This window comes from Anastrepha obliqua, chromosome 1 (genome assembly GCF_027943255.1).
Source record: "Anastrepha obliqua isolate idAnaObli1 chromosome 1, idAnaObli1_1.0, whole genome shotgun sequence".
In the NCBI taxonomy this organism is placed as follows: Eukaryota; Metazoa; Arthropoda; class Insecta; order Diptera; family Tephritidae; genus Anastrepha; species Anastrepha obliqua.
Window position 1 is genome coordinate 119,669,757 of NC_072892.1, and position 24,694 is coordinate 119,694,450.

At 38.0% G+C, this 24,694-nt stretch overlaps 1 protein-coding gene across 3 annotated transcripts in view; it reads right to left on the minus strand.

Annotated features, from left to right (window-relative positions):
* Positions 1-1,294: 1,294 nt before the first annotated feature.
* Positions 1,295-24,694, minus strand: part of LOC129253026 (uncharacterized) — a 41,049-nt gene continuing 17,649 nt past the window's right edge. For 2 of the 3 annotated variants that reach the window (XM_054891242.1, XM_054891243.1), the window contains exon 2: positions 1,295-1,725. In XM_054891242.1, coding sequence (XP_054747217.1) covers positions 1,462-1,710 — 249 coding nt within the window. In that variant the 5' untranslated portion in view covers positions 1,711-1,725 and the 3' untranslated portion in view covers positions 1,295-1,461. Of the gene's footprint in view, positions 1,726-24,288; positions 24,374-24,694 lie in introns of those variants that run through there. The other variant, XM_054891240.1, reaches the window with a different exon arrangement.

Sequence of the window (24,694 nt, forward strand, 5' to 3'; positions counted from 1 at the left end):
TTCATCACACGAAATGTTGCAAAGGCACAAAATATTAAAGATAACCCTCGGATACTAAAGCTTACTGGCCGGAATTTTAAATCGTCAGTGGCATTCGCTGTCGTAAATGCGGGCAAATGAGTTTTTTCCATGGCCATTACCCGATCATAAAAAAAAGCAATAGGTGCATTTGTAAATCTTCGTCTGTTGTGGCAGTCCAAGCAAATGAACATTACAACAAAAATACGGATTTTCAACTCCAATGTTAAATCAGTTCTGCTCTACGCCTGTGAAACATGGTGTTTGTCTGCTGAAGTTGTACAGAAGCTTCAAGTGTTCGTGAACCGCTGCTTGAGACGCAATCTACATATCTGGTGGCCCGACAACTGGATATCTAACACCGAATTGCATCGACGATGCCATCAAAAACCAATTGCAAGTGAAATAAGAGAACATAAATGGAGATGGCTTGGCCATACCCTACGGGAAAGGTGGCACTGAAATCAGCAGACAAGCGCTGGACTGGAACCTCCAAGGACAGCGTAGAAAAGGCAGACCCAGGAGCTCTTGGCGACGCTGCATCGAAGAGGAATACATACAAAGTCGTGGACAAAACAATGACATGGTAGCAAGTGAAAAATAGCGCATATACGAAATTTCATCGGAGTCGGACCATGTTTACTATTTTTGCACACCGCTTACGTGGAGATGTTGCACTGTCTATTGCGAGCTGCCCTCACTCAATCAACTCACTGCACCCAAAGTCACTTGCATTCGCGAGGAAGTACTTATAACAATGCGCCACATGTGGTAAATGGTACGAATAACACGAAAAAGGGCGAGGGGGTAGATGAAGCAGCTCACTGTGCAGATGTTCACAATGGCAGCCATTGTTTGTGCAATGAGGCGACACTACCACAAAAAGCAAACCATTGAGTGAGTGTCTGTGGCTCCAACTGCCGCGCAAACTGAAAGAGGATTCACATCAAACTCGAAATAGGATGCGAATTGATGCTTGGTGGTATGCTGGCGTAATTTCAAATGCATTGGAAATGCTTGTAGTGCGAAACAAATGTCATTCAATTGACAACGCCAGCAATGGAAGCCAGAGTACTTTGCATACTTTGACTTTGGCGCCGCTGTTGTGGTTGGAGTTCGCATCGCAAAAATATTCACAAAAGCCGAGCATCAGGATAATGAGAAATGACGTTCCATTGTGATTGACTGCTTAAGTGGCATTGCTACTTATAACACAGAAAAACAAAAATTAGTTGCTTTCGTTTTATTAATTAGTAGAGGAATTTATTTTCTCCTACTTACATATGTAACTCAATGGAATATATGGTTTGTATATTTTTGTTGTTCCTTTTTTCTAAGACGAATTTATGTACACTTACTATAACAATTATTATCTAAATCTCTCAATTCACAAACATATTTATGCTTATGTTTATAATAATTTGATTATTATAAGCTTTTTGCTTATTTATTAGCTTTACTAGGCCGGCTGGGTGGCTCTTTTGGATCCGTCCAATGCCATTTCTTCCAGTCAATGCACTTTTGTTCCTCCTCTGAGTAGAGTTTATTCGGTTCACAGCGCACTATTTTGGCTGGCTGACCCTGTATGGCGCATTGCCAATATGAGGTGGGATCCTCGAAATTACGAAATCGTTGATTCACTTCAGCAGCAGTCTTGCAGCCTGGTTCTCCGTTATCCTCGATACGCACCATCTTTTATGGATTCAGCTGGAAATGAGAAGAGAAACGGAAAGTTTTGGCAATAATTTGAATAAAAACAGGAGAGATTGCAACGTAATTTTTATATATACAGAGATAATAAAAAGTATGTATGTATGTATGTTATAATCGATATAATCTTAATAAATGTACATAAGCATATACATATAAGTGCGTACATCTATTGATATCGTACATAGTCGTAAGTATAAACTGTAAATGTAGTCGGTCGATTGGCATGCAGTTTTCAGACAACTTTGAAGTCGAATACACGGGCAAATGAGAAAATAAGAATTCAGAGTCAGGTACATATTAAAAGGATTTTGTCGGATATTTAATACATACATATTTTGTAACAGGGTGGCCAGCTATTTAAAAATTAACACTAATTGTTTATGTAAGTTAATTAAAATGTTATACTATGGGTATCAAATAAAAGCTGTTTAGGAATTCAGCAGGCAGAAATAACTTTAAGTAGTGTTGCCACTAATCCGGAAAACTCAATTGATTAAATGTTATTTATTTGTAAAATACTACATTATAATATACGTTTTTAGCTACCACTGTTCGAGTAAGTGTTAATTTAAATTCATTTTTAATGGGGTTGCCACCTATCGAAAAATCTAAAATTAATTACACATATATGTATGGTTCCTAAATAATATATAAAAATATTGGTATCAAACGCTAGTTGCATGAAAAAATTTTAACCCAGACATATTTTTAATAGGGTTGCCACCCTTCACAAAACTGAAAAAAATTAATATGCTAGTCAAATAATATATAATATTAATATAATGGTGTCAACCGACAGCTTTATGAGACATATTTTTGACTAGGGTTACCACCTAACCGAAAAAATTAAAATAAAAAAAATTTTTAATTTATTAAACATTCGAGCTGAATAATAAAATAAAATCTTAGTATCAAACGCTTGCTGTTTGAAAAAATTTTAACACAGACTTACATGTGAATGGGGCTGCCACATATGACAAAATATAAAATTAATTAAACATGCTATCCAAATAACATAGTTTGATGTTGGTATCTAACAACACTTGCTTCAGACATATTTTTGAATAGGATTGCCACCTTACCCAAAAATTTAAAATTAATTAATTATAGTTTTTAAATAATACACTCGCGTGTACTACAATATTTATTCGAACGATTGCTATTCGAGACATATTTTTAAATAGGATTGCCAGCTATAAAAAAAGTGAAATTAATTAAATATTATAGCTAAATAATATATTAAAATTTGGTAACACGCACTAGCTGTTTGAGAAAATTTTAACGCAGACATATTTTTGATAGAGTTGCCAACTATCGCAACAATAAAATCAATGAACTATGCTAGTGAAATAATATAATAATATTAAATATTGGTGTCAACAACAGCTGTTTAAAACATAGTTTTGATAGGATTGCCACCTACCCCAAATTTTAAAATAAAATTGAATATGCTTGTAAAAAAAATATATTATTATATGGTGTCAAAGACAGCTGTTTAAAACACATTTTTAACAGAGTTGTCACCTATCACAAAATTTAAAATAAAATGTAATATCCTAGTCAAATAATATGTATATAAATATATTGGGGTCAAACGACAGGTATTTGAGACATATTTTTGAATAGGATTGCCACCTCATTAATAACCTTATTAATATATTATTATTTAAATAGTCTATGTGTTACAATGTTGGTATCGAACTACAGCTATTTCTTCTTCACGCACACACATCACCTCGCTAATTAGATATACCAACTGACGTTAAAGTCTTCTTCACTTGAACGTTCCAGCTTCCTTTCCTCTTCTTCTGAATGTAAAAAACAGGTGTATCAGGGATTTTTTTCCATATTAGTTGGAAAAATATGAACCATATCACATCACATGCAATAACATACTCGTTGGTGAAAGGCTACAAATACATGGGAGTATATGAAAGCTTTTAATTATTTTCATTTTCGATGTTCTATAAAAAAATGGCTCCCTAAAAATTCATGAGAAAAGCCAATGAATGTGTATTGTATATTTCAAAAAATCTGCAAACCACTTCCGCAAACACATACAAGCCCATGCATAATGTTAAGTATTTGTGTATGCGTATGTTCGCCAGAAAGTATGCAATAAAAGTATGCTTTCATACTAAAGCATCAATAAGAGCAGGTATTCATTCACTTAACATGAACTAAATGTATGTGCATATGGATTAATGGAAATGTGTACCCAGCTGGAAATTGTATTCTGCGGTGGTCAATAGTAAATTTTTGCAAACATTTCTACACAAATATTTCTAAACATTCTAACAGACACATAAAACAATAGTAAGAAAATCATGGGTAGCGGAAATTAATTTAAAGTTTGAAGGCAGCTTTGCTTAGCAATGTCCTATTTGGGCGAGAAAATTAATAAATAAATAAATTCGTATTTCCACAATGACACATTTCAGTGTATTCAAACAAAATTATGAAGCAAATGCGTTTCCAAAGTGACATATTTTTTTAGTGCCATATTTTATTCCAACGCATCAAAAAACTCTATTTAATCGGATATCTACATCTAATTCAGTACAATAATATTGCGTTTAACACTTCAGCTTTTCGCAAGAAAAATGTATTAATTTATATACTGCAGCGTTCCGAGTTCGTCGACGGGCTGGCAAGAGGCAGTTCACCCACTGATAATGCTCATGAGCATTTCAGACTGCGTAGTCAGATCTGGTCATCTGCACATGATTGGAATATGGTCCACTGACTCTTATCGTTTCTGCGACCCATCCCAAGAGACTCCAATGCAATTTCTCCTTGAATGCAACGTTATAGCGCAGAGAATGTTGAGACATCTCGGCCATTTGCAGACAGAAGAAAGGCGCATACGCTCAGTACAACTGAGCTCTATCTTAAGTTTAATAAGGGAACTACGTCTCATATGTAGTAATCCAAGGGGCTAAGGTCCGATGAGTTAAGCGTTAGACCATAACTTCATGGAAATTTTCAGTGCACCAATCTTGTGCGCCATCGCTTCGTGGGAAGGAGCAGATAGCAGAGTATTGCTGAAAGATCTATGGGCTATCATCGCGCACTCTAACAATCCAGGATTTCACTGCTGTATCTGAAGCCTCGATGTATGCAGCAGAATTTTCTCGAAATCCTTGAGTAAAGAAGTGCTGTGGCATGAATTTTTTTTGTAGCTCACAACACCTAAAATCATAAGAATGGCTAGAAACTTCCTGTGCACGACAACAGAACCTCTGTAGGATTTGAACATCGCCATTTGTAATTTCTGTGGTTAATTTTTTGGTATTCGACGCCATTTTTTTTCTTCAGATAAAAACCATAATATCTCAGGGACTAGAGGATGTTTATTTTTTTTAAAGACGTTTTGGCCGTAAAACTCGCTGTTCTCGCGCTTGCTCCGGCATAAACTGTCTTCTGCATTATGTAGATTTTATACCAGATAGCTTCATGGACAACTCGACGGCTAAGACCGTTAGAAACATTAAGCTTGATTTTGAAGCGACTTCGTTAATGATCGTTTGGACTTCTTGAATAAAACCTGCAGCCTGGACAATATCAGAAGGTTCCTCCTGTTGTTTGAGTTTTGCAACAGATTCTAATCGTGGCCTGATGTTTCCAATTCAAGGCGAACCAAATAAGCGAATGAACGGGAGCTTTAGTGACGATAGCTGCATGTCTCTTCATTTTTTTTGTTAATTTGTAGTCCATGGCGGACTTATCTGAAGCAGAGCAAGCAGAAAAATAATGGTTTCGGGAGATACCGGATTCACCTTGTATGTAACTTGTCCCAGCCGATGCCTTTTCTACGAACAAAATTTCTCGCTGGGTAATTACATTTCATCTTGAATGTGCCTGCTGCTGCAGATGTGTGCTAATCCATAAGAGAAGTAAATCCCCGATATGAATGTTTGCAAAAAAAGCCAAAAAAGTAATAATTGTAAAATCCATGATTCACTGAAATATGCAATACAAGTCGCCTTGTAAGTATGAACAAAAGCGTACATGCATAAGTACATTACATGCAACTGCAGGAGCTGCATAAAATACTTACGCACTGTTTTTAAGAACATGCAAATGCTTTTATTTGGAAAAAAAACTCTTACATGCTTTAAGTCGTATTAAGCTGACAATAAATGGGTATTTGTAGATGTTAAACCGTTCGTGGTACCAGCTACTTGTATGCAATACAAATATGGTAACACATCCTGCATGTTACCCACATGCATACTTACATATACATGCACACACATTCCTTCAGCACCTCAACATCTTAACACTTGACACTTTTTCAGAGACAAAAAAGAAAGCAAACTAACAACAAAAAATAAATAACCGTGCTAAAAAGCTGTAAACTAGAAATTGTATTTGCGTCGCAAATCAAAAGCAGCACAGGCAACAACAACAATCACGCAGCTCAGCTTTAACGTTGCCAATATAAATATTTGTACTCTCTACCAACCAGATGGATGCGACGATCTCTCACGCAAGGGCAAAAGTAAGCAAGCGGATGTATGTGTGTGTATGCATGCAAGCATATTTGTATTTACAGGTGTCTGACAGTCAAGTTGTTTTCTATTGGCTTCTTTAGCTATCGCCGGAAGCGCTGTGTACGGATTATTGGGGCTGTGTTTGTGTGCGTGCACGCTGATGTGGTATTGATGTGTGCATGCGTGATTTTCTGTTTGCGTGGGTGACAAACGACAAATTTGTTGTCTGGCTGAGAGTTGATAAAAATAGAAAATGTTCTCTTCGTTTAAATTGAAAATTGTACAGCGCATACCTCCGGTGAAGAATCATTCACGGAAATGGAATAACTATTTTTCTGAAAATTTGTGAGATTCCTGGGAAATAATATGGCAATTTGCTTAACATGGAATACTAAATAAGGCCGGTCTGTCAAAGTTAAAAGCGCCGAAAAAAATGTCGAAAGAAGCTAATTTATTAAAATAAAATTAATACCGAAAATAAGAATATTGTGAAGGAATATATCGAAATATTCCAAATTTAAAATATCGAAACCTAAAATGACGACATATTGTAAACCTGATTACACTGAACGCATATTAAGGAGTTAGGGGTAGTCAGAGGCTCGCAAAAATTATGATTTTCAATAACTTTTTTTTTTGCTAGTCAATTGCTTATTTTACAAAAATAAAAACATAGCATTAATACATCATGTTTCGACTTGCTTTAGCAAAATTTCAAAAACAAAAAATAATAATAATTGTAAAAGTTATCACTGTTTGTGTGGAGCCCGTTTCTCCAGAAGCCCCTTGCGGTGATCATCACAAGACCTTGGAGATTCAATCGGACATAAGAATCGGAAATTAGTTTTATTAATAGATAATCTTGTGCCTGATCGAAGTTTGTTTTTTAAAGTTCATATTTTTCAAATATTTTTCAGATTTCCGAGAAAAAAACCGACAATTAATTGTTTGAAAATAATCGAAAATTTTCGATCAGGCATGAGGTGTTTATGTTTTTCAAACACAATATAAATTTTATTGAAATCTACAATGCGGTTTTTAAGTTACAGTGATCACCAGTTCAAAACACATATTTAGTTTTGAGAAAAACGCATTTAAAGTTTTGCTATCGATACCGGAGCGCCCAAGTGCCCTTTGTTAATTGTTGAATAACTCGAAAAGTATTTTTCGGATATACTTCAAATTTTCACGCAATATTTTTAAGATATTATACTTTAAGAAGATGCAAAAAAAAATCAATTTTTTTGAAAATTCTGACTACCCGTAACCCCATAACCGAAATAAAAAATGTAGAAAATATAATAAAAATCGTTAAATTGTTTGAAATTGATATATTATATTGTATTGTATTTTAATAAAATTATGGAACTTACACTATGTATTGTATTAGTGTCGTTACTTTGATAATTTCCAAATAAAAAATTCTAATTTTTCACTTCATTTTAACAAAATTATTCGAAATAGAGTTTTTCTTACTCGTATTAGTAAGAACTTACAAACTTGTTGTTGTCAAAAACGTTACCCACTATCTTTAGTTAAAACAGTAGAGATAAATTTATGTAAAAAATGATGTGGAAAGTGCGTAATTTGGCTAAGCTAAGAAGGCGGTTGTAAAACTTCCTCATAAAAACCATTTGCCGTTCGAAGTCGGCTTAAAACTGTAGGTTCCTCCATTTGTGGAAGAACATCAAAACGCACACGACAAATAGGAAGAATAGCTCGGTCAAATAGCTAACAGAAGTAAGATAAGATAAGAGTTTATTAAGTAGAAAAACGTTACAATATTTATGTTATCGCACAATTTACAGAATATGATATAAATCTTAATTCTGCATCATTATATTTATATATTTATCACAGGTTTCGGTTTTTTAAACGATTTTTTCTTTTTTTCGAAGGAAAAAACTACTATGAAAAACCTCCGATTTACATCTTACAAGCTAGGGTTAATCTATACGCATTTAAGTACCACGGCCTAATTGAACATTAAGAAAGTTCAGTTATTAGCAGATTGTCCGAAAAAACGGAACGAATTTTGAATCTTTCAGTCAAATTTTGTATTTGGTCTGACAAAATCTTAGTTTTTGATTCATCATGAAGCTTTCTGGTGGAGAAATGCCATGGGAGTCGTAGCATCATTTTGAGTACCTTATTTTGGCAGATTTGTAGTTTCTTAACATGCGACTTTGCGATATTACTCCAGGCTGAACAGGCATATAATATTATTGGCTGAAATATAGACTTATAAATTATTAGTTTATTTTCATCACTTAAGCTTGAGCGTCTATTTATTAGGGGATATAACATTTTAATCGCCAAATTTACTTTCTCCTGTATGTACTTTACATGATCGCAAAAAGATACTTTTTTATCAAAAATCACCCCCAGATATCGTACGGTATTGGCCCACGGGATATCATAACTACCAAATTTCAAACCTGTACTTGGTATAAAGCAATGATTTTTTTTCTAGTGAAAAAGATAGCTTGCGTCTTACCAATGTTTAATTTTATTTTCCAAGTACACAAGTAGTCTGCCATGTTTTGTGCTGCATCTTGAAGTTTGGTTACGATTTGGTTACCAAACGCATGCAAATAAAATATGCCAATGTCGTCTGCATATATAGCATGTGAACAATTGGCTAATTTGGGAAAATCAGAGCAATAAATAATGTACAGTAAAGGACCAAGTACCGATCCCTGGGGAACTCCAGCGGGTAATTCGATCATGTCAGAGTATTCGTCATTCAGAAACACGCAAAAGTAACGATTTTTTAAAAAGCAATTTATAATTTTTACTAGTGGTAACGGAAATTTTAAATTTATTAATTTGTAAATAAGACCATCGAATCAAAAGCTTTCTCAACGTCAAGAAGCATTAAACCGGTTGATTTCTTGTGATCGAAGTTAGATTTGACGTGATTATAGATTCGTTTAATCTGATGAGTCGTACTATGATGTTGTCTAAATCCAAATTGTTCGTTTGGTATAATCTTATGGGTGTCTAGGAACAGGGATATTTTATTTTTGATAATTTTTTCAAAAACCTTGCTTAAGCTGCTTAGAAGACTAATAGGGCGGTAGCTATAAGCTGCGTTTGCTGGCTTGCCCGGCTTGCGAATTGGAAGTGTACCCGCCAATTATTTAGGTTGTCAGCCTGTTAGAAACCTGTAGGAAAGAATTTTACATATCATTCATATCATACAAGAAGAGATAAACCCATATGAAGTTATACCAAAATGAATAGAATGACGAGTTTATTCGGGTAAGACATGCCCGTCTGTATGAACACAAACTAGTCGTTCAGCTTTAGAGATATCCTATTGTAAGTAGGTACAGGGATGTCTTTTTATTAAACGATTCCTATTTTAAAGAACTTATCATTTTTCAAAATCGTCAAAATCGGAACCTTGTAAATTATAGTTTCCACACAACTGATTGCTAAGGCATACGATTTTGCGTTGCCTCTTCTTCTACTTTGCTCTTCCATTCCTTCATTCTAATAATTACTCGTAACAAGAGATTTCTCACTATTTTTACTTATCATAATTGGAGGACAGAAAGTAAAACTTACGAAATTAATTATAGCTTCAGTGTAGCTGATTGTTCAGATATGAAATTTTTCTTTAAAATCATTTCATTGTTCGAAGCATTTTGTTCGACTTCCTCGGTACTCGAACTTTTTTTTCAAAAATTTTTCCAGTATCTCTATGTTCTACTTTAAATCTCAACGTATCATACCAGACCCTATAAGTATCCAATGCTTTTAACGTCCTTTTCCATTTCGGCAAAATACGTTTCAAAAATCTAAAAAAGTTTTAGTTTCGATATTTTTGTTTCCAAATTTTTTTTTCGAAATTTTATTTTTCAAATGTTTTTTTTAACATTCCTGGTGTTCTAACTATTATTTTCGATAATTTCTTGATGTTTTTAGTTTCTACAATTTACCATTTATTTTTCGACATATCGTACCAGATCCACAAAGTTCCCAGTTTTTTTTTCGAAATTTTTAATTTTTTTCGATATTTTCATTTCGAAAGTAAACGATTTTGGAATTTTCGGTTTGAGCGAAATACGATTTTGAGATTTAAAAAATGTTGAATTTTTTTTTTTTTTACATTTTATTTTTTGAAAAGTTTTTTTTTTCGACCTTCTTCATTCTCCATCAAATTTTTTCGGTTTTTCTACATTCAACATTTTAAATTTCGACATATCGCACCAGACTCCCAAAATTCCACGTTTCGTGCGACATTTTTCATTTTTTGGCGACATTTTTTAGCGGAGAGGATACCGTGAGTGTAAGGACTGCGCAGAAGTGGTTTTCAAAATTCCGAAGTGGTAACTGCGACGTGGAAGATGCCCCGCGAAAGGGAAAGGTTTAAAAGCTGGAAAAATGAGTTCCGCATAGACTTTCCATCGCCAACCTTCAGCAGAGAGTGAATGTGTGTTCTCAGCTACTGCAACGGCTTGAAATGAAAGTTTTTTGAACCGTATCGTTTCTGGTGATGAAAACTGGGTCCTTTACAATAATCCTGTTCGCAAACGCCAATGGTTAGATAAAAATGAAACACCAGAACCGACCCCTTGAGATGGCCTTCACCCCAAGGAGATTCTCCTGTCTATTTGGTGGGATATGGCCGGTATTGTTTATTATGAACTTCTGCAACGAAACCAGACGATAACTGCTGATTATTATTACCATCAGCTATCAAGCCTGAACGAGGCACTTAACAAAAATCGACCGTCTTTAGTGAATAGACGCAAAATTTTTTCACCACGACAACGCAAGACCTCATACCGCAAGGCAAGCTGAACGAGCTCGAATGGAAGCTAATGCCGCATCCACCATACTCTCCGGATATTACACCTTGTGATTATCACCTTTTCCGTGGACTTCAATCCCATATGAGTGACAAGAACTACTCCTCAAAAGAAGCTATGAAAAGGAATAACGAAACGTATTTTGCCTCCAAGGACAAAAACATTTTTTGACCAGGGAATTAAAAATTTGCCTTAACGTTGGGAAGACAATAATGAAGGAAAATATATTATTGATTAATAAATACTTTAAACATCTTTTTTATTAATTTTAAAACCACCTTTAAAAAACGGACGAACTTATGGACTGACCTGATATTTTTCTGTTTAATTTTTTTTCGACAGTTTTGATTTTTTAAATACTTAGGGCCTAGAATCTCAAAATCTGTAAACAGATTGGCAGTTCAGATTTAAATTTGATAATTTAGATACCAAACAATTAAAAATAACAAACCAGCTGCTTTGCTGATACTGCCTGTTCAATCTGCCTTGCGCTCGAATATATTTTTAGACAAAAATTATTTTATTTATTTTTTTATTTTATTTATTTATTTATTTATTTATTATGAATAATTAATCCACCCAAGATAAGCACTGGCTACTAGGGCTATATGTCTGGTAATTCAACTGTCACAAATCGCGCAATTTTCAATGGGCTATAACAAATTTAAGCGCATTTTTCCTCGGGTCTCGTTGAGTTTTTGAAGTCAAAAGCTATCGCGAAGCCCCTTGAATGCTGATACAAATCTTGTAACCCCTTTTTCCATTTCATTTGTTTGCATTCTCAGGATTTAAAGGTATAACTAGCGCCACACTCACACACACTTGCACATATTTCGCGACAGGTATGTAAATAAATGCTTGCTGTCAATCGCACAACTTTTATTACAGAAAATTAACGAATCACGGCAATGGGAATTTTGCTTAACAGCTAAACAACTGAAGGAATTTCGCTCCAAACCTGAGTAGTTGCATGAAAAGCTCAAACCTCAAATGTACTTACATGTGTATGTATGTATGTAGGTATAATGCTATAAATTTTACACAGTATGGAATCACTATCCCTTACTAGCTACTTTGCATGCCATTAAACATTCAAATTAATTTATGAGCAATTTTAAAACAAAAGCAATATGAAGCCAACATTGTGAAGATAACCAAGACCGGTGGCGTTGGCATTTCATGCCACAGCGCAAACGGGCTACACATTCCATTTAATCCGCACACATACATATGTACTCATATATGTGCTTACACATCGCCCACACAAACACGCTTTCCTTATTCGTATCTGCAAGTATTGAAATGGATGGCTGCCTAATTGTTGTTGTGCTCCAAAACCGCTAGTCAGACAACTCCCATCTCCGTTTCAGCTACTTTCCATAGCCGACCATGCAATTACTCAAGTGTGCAAACTATTTACCATGCTACGGAATGGCTTAAGGCACTAAACCGCTATAGTCGACCCGGATTGATGGTGTTACGACGAAGTTGGCAACGTTAATGGGGATGGGGTTGGCAATGGCAACGGCAATGGCGACAACCACAACGACAACAAATGTCTGAGAAACAGGCCGCTGTGACAGAGAGCGTAAATTGTACACCCACAGAGTAGAGAATTTCAATGAATGAACCGCACACACACACGCACGCACAGCCAGGCAAGCATAACATATACAGTTGAAGGCATCTACATAATTAGCAAAGCTATGTTTTGCACAGTTTTGAGTACTTTGCGTTTGCTTTTTTTAATTTTCATTACTTTTTTACGAAAGTATAGTTCATTCTAGAGCAAATATCATATAAATCAATGTTTCAAACTTTGTACAAGATTTATTAAAATTCGACAAATTTTCATAAACATTTCAAACTCTTTAATCAGAATTTCTAGAAACAAATTTTGGTACACAGTTTATAGCGCTTCAAATTTTGATTTAATAAAGTTGAAGGCGTTTGAGAGAGTGATCTGTAACCAGATTATCTCCAGGGAAAGGGACATCGGCAGGCAATGGCAAACCTCCGAGTGTATTTCTGACATGAAAAAGCTCCTCATAAAAATATCTGCTGTTCGGAGTCAGCTTAACACTGTAGGTCCCTCCACTTGTGGAACAACATAAAGACGCACACCACAAATAAGAGGAGGAGCTCGGCTCATTGCAGAAATTTTGGGAGGAGCATTGGCCATACCCTACAGCCAGTTGCGGTCAACTCTGGAGTTGATGTTATTCACAAGAAAATATAAATCTCCACCTTTTAGACTTCCTAGATTAAACAACTACTTTCTTACACACTCGTCGGAAGTCAATTATCCTGGTGTAGTCCATGCTCCATTGGAAGCTGCACATCGAAAATAGCGTCAAGAAGGCCGGTATAGCTTTCTACTCCTGTAAATCTATTTTCGTCAAAAAATGGAGTGTCAAGCCACGTGTCGTACTCTGGATGTACAACTTAGTGGTTCTGCATTTGGCATATGGCTGCTTAGTTTGGTGGGTAGCTCTTCAGAATCGTTCAATACATTGCTGTTCAGAGCGCTATTAGGTTGAAGGAGATTAGCCTCTGGAGGCAATCTCCTGTGGAACATGGTAGCATTTTGAGGCAGATTTCTCCTGTCTTCTCTGTACTTCGTACAGATCTCTCCATCCCCAAACTGGGATTTGAGTGTTGTGCCAAGGCTATCTTTCCAAGCAGGCTCGATTAGAAGGAGGGAAGAGTCTGCACGGATAAAGGTACCTCTCTTTTCACCAACGGATCCAAGATGGAATCTGGAGTTGGATCGGGTTTTTTTTTTCTAAATCAGCCAATATTTCAGTCTCCTTTAAACTGCCGAAAACTAGTAGTGCTTTTCAAGCAGAGATCTCCGCGATCTTGCAGGCATGCAAAATGCTTGGGATTGGTGTTGGGAGGGAGACATAAATATCTTTTTCTATTGTCAAGTTGCAATCAAAGCCCTGTCGTCTCCACGCCATATTGCAGCTCTCTTCTGGTCAACTTCTATAAAGAGGAGATCAAACATCTCGAACATATAGGAAACATTTCTCTTATCTGAGCTCCAGGGAATAGGAACATAGAAGGAAATGAAATTATGGATGAGCTTGCCCAGAAGCGGTCGACAGAACCGATTTCAGTTGTCCCCATTTCGGACCTCTGTGCCCCTTAACCCTTATTAAAAGGAAACTGCACAATTTCTTTCTAAAAAATGCAAGATAGACGGAGTTCTATCTTAGCGAGCACTATCTCAAAAACACTTTGAGTCCAGTACGACAGAATCAGGATGCTTAAAGTGCTGGGATTCCCCAGGCATTCAATTTCCATACTCACAGCGTTGCTCACCGGTAACTGGCTGATCGGAACTCGCAAACCCCCACTCCGTAAACTCCCACTACAGGAGCTGTGGGGATCCTGCAGAGAAAGATACTGTTGAACGCTTTCTTTGCAAATATCTGGGTCTACCGGCTAGGGGCTTGAGGCTCCTTATTGTGCCTTTTAGGGATAGCCCGGGGCAGTTCTATAGCCTAGATCCCTTTTCTTTCCTCCACTATATCAACAGCACTGGATGGCTGTAGGTGTTTTTTTTCCTTTAGGTGTTGTACTCTTCGCAGGTAATGGTCTACATTATAAATAGTATCAGAACGGCCTCTAGTGCTACGCGCAGTGTACCCGTGGTAATGTTGTCGTCTAACCAACCTACCTACCTAAAGTTTAACTAGAAGTAGTTCAAATTTGTATTTTGTTTCCTGAAGGTAAATTTTTGACTCCCATATAAAGAATTTTCTCTATTATAAACTAGCCGGGTACCTCCCTTAAGCGAACATTTTCTTCTATACCAAATCTTATGTATCAGAAGAAGTTACATTAAGGAATATTACAAAAATAAAAGAGTCAAAACTGGTCATAACATCCTGTTGCTAAGTAGATGCACGCAGCCGTATTTGACATGAATATTGTATCGCCTTCAAGATTCTTGCCCGGGTAATGCTATTTAATGCTGGCATTAAGAATTCCTGTTGGTAACTCATGGTTTATAGAGCTTCTTATATGTGTACATGTATGTATAAACATAATCGTAAAATCAAATCCCTACAGAACCAGCAATGCTTCTCGAATATTTTACTAATATCATCGACTCAGCAGCCTCCATAGGCGTACGGGGGTACTACTCTATTATTACTCTGATACTATTGACTTGCACTTCCATACGAACAAATACGTAGGTTGTCTAACCAGAGTGATTGGCCCAACCAGTCATTCGAAAGGTTACTTGGGAAAGGTAATTTAATTTCGTATGAGTTGAAGCCGCGAGGCATCGAAAGCCTTTTATTCACTCTATAACAACTATTTCCATGCGGGAGTGGATCCAATACATTAACATTAACGCTAAGTCAAACAATATGAGGTCAATACCATGAATTCATTCTTTCACGACGATGCCCATTATTTAGTTTCGTTTTTCCGTTTCAAAATTGGATAGATTGATTGACACTAAAGATAGATAAATTGGCAGATGGGCAGGACTTTCAGCTAAGCTTAGTTTGCTTTTTTCTTCGCCTGTAAGTATGCAGCATATTACACTTTCGAAATATTGTAACATTTGGCTACAAGTAACTTATGGAAAGATTAATTGAAAGCTCTTCCGTAAGGAGTAACTCATTCCCATTCCCACGGCACAAGCTTCTTTAAGTTTGATAAAAGTTTGTTAACCGCACGACATTTGTGTGCGCCAGCAAAATACTAAAGAAAGTTTTGGTAATTCTCTAGCTCTTCCCCGATGGACGGATAAAGTACATTTATTGATGTTAGGTGAGATGGTTAAAGTACCACTCTGGCACTCCCCAAGTAATACTAAAGCACTGGTTTGATGCCATTATAAGCCCACCAGCGGACGGATTTCCACAGCCGGCCAGAGCTTTTTATCTAATGGGGAAGTTTTATAGGGTTTAGGTTGGAGTTCTGCCCCAAGCTGTCGAAGAAAGGACCACCTAGTGTCCTTCATCCTCTGGCTGCAAAACCCGGACATTTACAGAAAAAGTGCTGAGTAGTGTCCTCGTGTGAAAGGTCCCCACAGCCTCTACAACGTGGTTCAAATAGTACATTTAACTTGTCTGCGTGAATGACGTGGAATATTCCAGACTATATGCGTCCTGCCTATTGCGGAGCTCCATCTTCATGGCAAGCTCATCAGTAATTTAATTTCCTTTTTCCCATATCTGAAAAAATGTTACCTTCACACTCAAGAGATTTGATCTCCTCCTACAGAAGTTGACCAATTTTGATCTGCACAATGGCGTCGTCAGAGCCTTGATTGCCTCTTGACTATCGGAAAAAATATGTATATCTCCCTTACTCCAACGTTCCTTAAATATTTTTCATGCCTAAGGGTCGGAAAGACTTCTGCCTGAAAACATTAGTAGTATTCGGCAGTTTTAAAGAAATAGATAAATTGGATGATTTAGAGAAAACCCGATTCCATCTTGGAGCCGTCAGTGAGGACAGAGGTAGCGAAAACCTTACAGGTATAGATGTTCGAAAACTATTTCGGTGATAATACTCTAAAGAAACCAGCCGTTTACGATTGGCATCAATTGAGTTCAGAAGAGATCGTGAGTCCATCGAATATGACGAGCATAGTGATAGGCCGTCGAAAACTGATAAAAACATTAATAATGTGAAAGAAAGTTGATAACTCACCGCAAGTTAACCATCAGAGAGCTGACAGGTCACATAATAAGGACTATTATTGGACGGTATTAGTCGTTTACGCAAAGCAATTCGCCAAAAAAGAAGGTATTTGTGAAAAAGAACTGGTGAATTCCCGACCGAGATAATGCACAGTCGCATAGTACCAACATCGCCCGTGAATTGTTGGCCAAATACGAAACGAATACCATCCAACAGCCATCGAATTCACCTGAATGACCGCACCGGGAAACGCGTTTTAACAAAAGGAAGGAAGTAATGAAAAAATTTACGATGGTTCTGATGGCTATACCGAAAATAGTGTTCCAGAAATTATGAGAGAGCTGGATCACACGCTGGCATAATAAGATAGTATGACTTTTTAGGAATTAACTTGCATTTTGAATTTTCTGAATATATTCCGGGAACTTTTTTATCAAAGTGATGCATGCGAGTATTTGTAATTAGTACTATTTTAGGCTACTCCAGTGAAAATTAATGGAACTAAAACGAAAACAACAACAACAAATATGTAGTTTCACTATGACACCTCTATTATCCGAGTACTTGAATATACGGCCACACGGTAGAAATTAATGGCTCAGAGTTGCGGGTAAAAATATTTCTTGCCCAAAAATTCCTTTGAGCTGTGCTTTGAATTAATTAGCATTGTTTGTAGCTATTTGCGGTTTTGCTCCGCTCGGCAATGTCGACCATATCGTACGTATACAAACATACAATACATCTTCCGCAATTGTGGGTGCAAACCAACAGCTGCATGAATGTAGGCTGGTAAGTGCATACATACTTACGTATGTATACGTACGACAAAGCAAACAGAACATGTGCCCATGTGGCTCCTGGCTTCTATTAGCAAAGATGTGTCTATGACCGGTTCGCTTAGATTTTCGTACATTTCCGTATAAGTAGCTGTGGTCTATCGGTCTTATGTGCTTGCCTATGACCGAGAATAAATTGCTTACACACTAACTGCAATAGTGTTTTGCACATACATATATACTTACACGCATACTCGAATATGTATGCAAGTAATGTAACATGCAATTATACTTGGAGTTATTAACCCTCAACTGGTGGCGTGAAGAACTTTGACAAAGAGAGTGACGTTAAGTCCATTTGCGATTGTTTTGCATGGATTGTGGTTAGCTTAGATTGTAGCGGTTGTCGACTACGAGAAACATACAGTACCAGACACTCCACTATGAGTCACATTCGGTACTAAGATATGCCAACTCATCGATTGGAACTCAACTGAAAATTGACTACCTAACATGGTGAATCTACGTCGCGATGGACCAGGACAATGACACAGAGGGTGCGAGATCGTATCCTCCTCATTTAGACAGCTTCTGCATTCTGAATGCTCGAAAAGAATACCACGGTCAACATTGCCCAGCTACACCGCGTGCATTAGGCTATTCGAAAAGACCTGAGCCATACTCCTTCACGACAACGCACGCACTGCGGACCTTGCACCAACCGATTACTATCTTTTCCGCTTTCTGACAAACTATATGAATGGCGTTACTTTCGATAACAGAGAGGTCCTTAAAAATTGACTAAATAACTTCTTGATTAACTTATTGATATTATTATTGTTTTTTGTTTAAATTAAAGTCTTCGCTAAAAACGCTACGAACTTATTCCCCAACCCAATATTAGAAGCTGTGGTGACCTTTCAGACGAGGAAACTATTAAGCACTTGCTCTGTAAATGTCCGGGTTTGGCAGCTAGGCTATTAAAGTAACTGGGTGCTCCTTTCTTCGACAGCCTGGGGGAGTACGCCAACTTAAATCCCATAAACATTTCCCGTTACAGCAACAGCTCTGATCGGCCGTAGATTGTAATCTAATGCGGAGAACGCAGCAGCTTGAGCGGAGCTAAACGGTATGTCTCTTAGCCTAAAAATAGGATAATTCTGGATAAAAAGCTAAACTAGAAAGAAAACACAAATCGGATAGAAGAAGTAGAGGCCGCGCACCAGCGCTTACCACTGTATCTATATAATAGTCATGTGGATTCACCTTGAGCAGTGCGGTTAACCTCAACCTACTTTCTAAGATAAAGATATGAAAAATGATCTTCATAAGTGGGGCACCGAGAACTACATCGCATGAAGCTCTATTATTTTATCTTCTGTCTCTATGACTTCCAAGATATCGGATGATAGCTTTCGATCTCCAGCGGGCACGACTGCATATCTAAAAACACCAACGACACGGATGTGTCAAGTCGGCGCTGCTACATGGAAGTGAAGCATGACTCGTTTCTAAATCGATCACCCAGAAAGTTCACTGCTTCACCAACAAATGGTTGAGGATAATATACAAAATATTCTGGCGGCCCAATATAATAAGTAACGGAGAGCTCTGGAGGCAAAAGAACGAGGAGCCTATCTTACGCCAGCTTACACGCAAGAAATGGATTTGGATGGACCACGCTCCCACAGCATCACAAGAGTGGCCAAGCACTATACAGAATCAAGCTTTCACATTATTATTCTTTGCCATTCTCTATCAGGAGCCGAATATTGACTTGAATGAATGAAAAGACAGTAGTTTCGCACTTCGACCCTATGGTCTTTTGGGCCCCCTACCCATTAGAGTACTTCATCCAAACCCAGCTCTTTCAATATACCTAAGATGGAGCTGGGTGAGCTGAGCGTATGTGCTTTTCTTACGACCGCATCCGGCGGAGATGTCTACTCCTTCTTCTAGCAGTGGCATCACATTAGAGAAGACGGTGTGTAGGAGGTTTCAGGGATTGGTCTTAATACTGTGTAGATGGTTTTTAGGGATTTCTATGCTTTCCAATATTAACAATTTTTTCTGCAATTGAGTTTGCACTTGCACTTACAATGATGCTAAGAAACATGTTATGGATATCAAAGGGCGTTGATTGTGCTTGCTTCTAGAAAGTATACCGAATTTAAGTTCAAAGTTTACTGAAAATATTCGATACTCGCAAAATTCCGAGTAGTCTAACGCACTCAACGTCACCAGCTGAGTGTTAAGTACATCACTGTCGATTGTTTGTCCAAATATATGCACCTAATTGCGTATACATACAACCATCTTTGGATTGTACGAGAATCCTCTCCTGATTCGTTTGCGGAAATCATCTTAATAATTCAGATTAAACATTCCCACAACTACAGATGCACATATTCTGCTGCCTAAAATCCCTGATCACTTTGCATTGAATTAAACTTTTAATGGATTCAGCATTTAGGCGATTATACTCGTACAAAAAGTATGTGAAATGAGAATACTTCAAAACCTTAAATTGAAGCAAAAAGCAAAAAATTGAATTTTGAGAAAAAGGAAGGCAAATCCATCATCAAACATCCAAAATAGCAGCATTAATTCCTTTTAAGCTTTCACACCGTAAAGTGCAGTGAAATTGACAACTCCATCTTCTCTCTGTGAGTTTAAGATAGGGCGGGGCGCTATCCTCGTACCTGACTTCGCGATGCCTGTAGTAGATGTGTAGGTGAAATGGTTAAAGTACCACTCTGGCACTACACAAGCAGCACTAAAGCGTGGTTTTGATATTATTATGTATAAATGGGGCTCCATCTTTTCTAATAAATAAGTAGTACAATTTCCCTTCAACAACAGTCAGAGGGATGCCGATGAGCGAGTAGGAGGTCTCGAGGGTCAATTCAGTCGACCCCTTCTTGACAAGTTCATCAACAATTTCATTTCTCTCTATGTTAATATGTCCCAGATCCCTAGAACTCAGATCAGAAAAATGTTACCTGAGTGTGTAAGTGATTTGATCTCCTCCTTGCAGGACTTAACTAGTTTGGATCTGCATCATGACGTCGTCAGAGCCTTAATCACGGCTTGACTATTGGAACAAATGTTAATATCTCCCCCGTTCCCACATTCCCACATTCCCTAAGCATTTTGCATATGCAGAATCGCAAAGACTTCTGCCGGAAAACCTCCATCAGTATTTGGCAATTTTAAAGAGATAGATAAATGGGCTGATTTAAAGAAAGCCGTCAGTGAAGAGAGATGTACCAGCTTCGGTCCAGATTTTCCTCTCGCTCCAATCCTGTCTACTTGGAAAGATTGCACTGACACGAACTTCAAACTCCAGTTTTCGGATAAAGAGATCCGTCCTAACTTGCCAGTCGGGTTGGCTATGTTACATTGCCTGACGAAACAGATGGCAATAACTGGTTGCCTGGCGCCAGTGATACGCAGTAGAAAAAGCTCCAAATATGTCGGAATACTACAATCAAGGAAGCCGCGGGATGCCTCCTGATGTCTCCCCAGCAACACATTCACAACGAGGCTTCCATGCTCCCGGTTAAGGAGCACAGTAAATGCTCAGCAAACCATTTCTACTTGAGTGCTACCAAAGGTATCACCCCTACAGATATTTGTTAGAGCCTGAGCTACTTCCGAGGCGTATCAGAAGGCATCTCCTCAACTACACTGATGAGATCGTCAACAAAACACTACTACTGGACGGGACAGTATACGCACAGACATTAAACGACATTCCTCCGTTATCGAAAGCTAACCACCACCTATTGCAGACGAAGAACTTCAGCTGCATCGTGAGGTCCGAGTAACTTTTACGTATGTACGTACGTAACTCAATTACGTTCTGGGTGTTGTAGTAGGTTTAACTGCTACTTATCCAGAACGGACCCTGGCATACTCAATATATGTCCAGGATGTATGTGAACCTATTCACATACCCCATCAAATCTACTCACCCAACCTCGCTCTCCATCTGGACCCACCCGTCGGAACAGCACGTTTACTACTATAGTTAGATGAGTTAGACGTTGACGATCGGTAACTACAAAGTACCGGCAACAACAACAACGCTTACTGTTGAAACATGTGGCACTTCTCGTCTCCTCACTAGAACACGGTCTTATGACTGCTATTGTTGTAAGAACATAACACAATAGTACCTCTATGTTCGTATAAACTCTGGATTAGATGACCTTGCATTGAACAGGTAAATTACAGATAGGGCGAGAAACCAACCAAAATGATAAGACAGATCTGACCTTGACTCGAAGAAAAAGGATCTAAAACACTAGCCCCTATTGGCCGTTCCTCCATTCGGGCTGTGGTGGATCCCATCACTGAGCACTGCCTTTAAGGATGCACGGCAAACGAGTGGGGGCTTGACTTTTTCCGCAGCATATGAGAAGAAGACTTAGAGATGAGAGGGAGAAGCAGAGCGTTCCTATCCCTGCCACTGCTCCGCTCTAGCAAAAAGGTGGCATCTCCATCTTAGCAAGTAGTTTTTGTTTTTTTGTGTCGTGGTGGACAAACTTGGAGTTAGTCAACATCCGGAATCTCCAACGCAGCGTAACCGAGAAGGTTATACTAGAAAACTAATTAATAAACGGAAGTAGATTCCGCTCAAGTGGCAACAAAAGGGCACATTTGGCTTCTCTGGAACCTGTGAGGAACCGGACCTAGTATTTAGCAGTATAAAACATTACCCATATATGTTTGGAGTTCCTCGTGGCATGTCGTACCTCTCTGCGTGAGAAACTTCCATTGGCACGTTTGACATTTTTGTAAGTAAGTGAGCTTGCAAAATTCACCAACAAAACCGTGCAACAGAAAGATATCGCAACGATGGAGGAGGTAAATCTAATCTAAATCACTCTGAGATGCGAAAATTCACAAGCTGAGGAGAAAGTTAGAGTGGGATAAGCTGTTAACAGCTGGCGAATTATTCTGAAAATCCACAGAGTATGGCACTCACTTTTTTTAGCACTCATTGAATGCAGAACACGGAGCTTACAGAAGCTGTCACGAAGGAAAGTCAACTCACCAGGAGATATTAACGTGGCACTGAACTACTGGACATATGACCGTTATGTTCAGCATTCCTTTAGAAGCCTTAGCTATGAGGCAGGAGTTCTAGGGATTTGCCATTAAAACGCAGCATAATTTTATTACTTCTCTTCGCAATAATCTCAGTCCAACTCTACGCGATAGATCCCACTTGGTAGTTTTCCAAAGTTAACCCATTCAGTGCCACGGTTACTACTTCCTCTGCCTCCTGAATAACGCCACCTTGAGTTTCCCTAATCATATTATCATGTTCCTCTCTTAAAATTTTTGGAAAATATTTTCCAGATTGCACTAAAAATTAGATCAAAATCCTATACTTGCTTCATAACTCATTCTCACGACGCCAGTTCCAGAAATATAACGACACCTCGCATGCACAGTCTCGTTGAAAGAGCTGTTTGGATGTACCACAGATCACGATAATTTGAGAGCATGCAGTAATAGGACTGAGGACATCTTTCTGAGGAACTAAAATGAGACCAAGTGGACGCCACGTTAATCCTTTCCAAGAGCAAAACGACTAACTACCCTAGGTTACGTTAGGTTGAAGTGGTTGTTTATTGTGAGAAAAACTCAGGCTCATACCCCTGATTTCCACAGAACTGAAATCTTTCAAGTCATTGAAAAATTATCTACCTAAAATATAGATGTACCACGTCCGGATGGAGCAGAACAATAGCACAGAAGGGGCGGAATCGTCTCTTCCTTCGTCTCATCTAGACAACTTCTGCAGAAGTCATATGTTTACACAATCACCCTCTGGGCTCGCATGCCTATTAGGCAGTGCCCCGTTAGAATGGAAATCATTATGGTAAGATTTTGCATATTTCGCCTTTTTGAAATTCTATGTGTTTAGCATTGAGAGTCGACCACAGTTGTCGAGCGATCCTGGAGGTGTTTTCATTACGCCATTTTTCATTCGCTCCTCCTACAATTTCCTCAAAGATAAGAAGTTTACATGTTTGTAAAGCTATGCCTATATCATTGCCTTTGCCCTCATCGGTCCATTCAATGCCGAGTGTCGCTAGTTCAGCGGCTCTGCAGTTACCCTCAAGGTCACAATGACCAGAAACCCATATTACCTTTGGGTAAAATGACTCACCCATCTCGTTTAGAGATGTCCGACATTTCATGGCTACTTTGGAGGTTGTCGACTGCTTTGTGAGGGATTTTATCGCCGCCTGAATATCAGTGAAAATGTTGATATCATCTCCAGGTATCGCATCACACTGTACCAGTGTCACAGTTTTCATTATTGCCATCAGTTCAACCTGAAATACACTACAGTAGTCAGAAAGCCGAAAACTGAAGGAGATCCCCAGATGCTCGGAATATACACCTCAGCCCCCTTCCTTAAAAATTTGAGCCAACTGAGTAAACATTGATGAACTCGCCTTGTCTTATATCGTCCCGTTCCCACTGTTCGATCGAGAGTAGAAGGATCTTGAACGTTGAAATGGCAACTGTAGGCGAGCGTGTATAGTCCACCGATAATTCTTGCCTGCAGATACCTAGTCTAATTCAAATCGAAAATTAATAGTTAGGTCCGATTGTCGATATGCATTTTTAACAAAAACAAACATTCATAATTCGTGCGCGCCTCCAACACTTGATTTTAATTTTTTTCATTCACTACTTTTACAAGTAAATAGCTAGTACATCCAAAAACAACACTAAAAACTTTATACTTTACACTTTTACACTTACATTTCTTTCACATAGACACTTTTCACGACATCAAATGATGAACTTAAATAAACTACCCACAAATATTTAAACCAGCCAGTGTAAGGAGCGTAGGCAAATAAATATTATATCTGCTGCCAATTTGCAAATACCTTGAATGCCCTGTATTAATTTGGTAGCGTACTATCTCACGAGAAAGCTTGCAAAAAAAAGCTTTTCACAAGAATTCGCTAAAAAAAATCAATTATGAGTGTGAGTTTCGTAATCTTGGCGCGACCAAATGGCGCGAAAACGGCGCAGAGGTGCCCGGGTGTAAAGCAACTCAATAATACTTTTACAAAATGTGATAAGTGAGATAATTTAATAGAAATAATTGGTTGCTGAACATTTACGGGTGATACAAAAAAATCGAATGATAAAGAAAAAA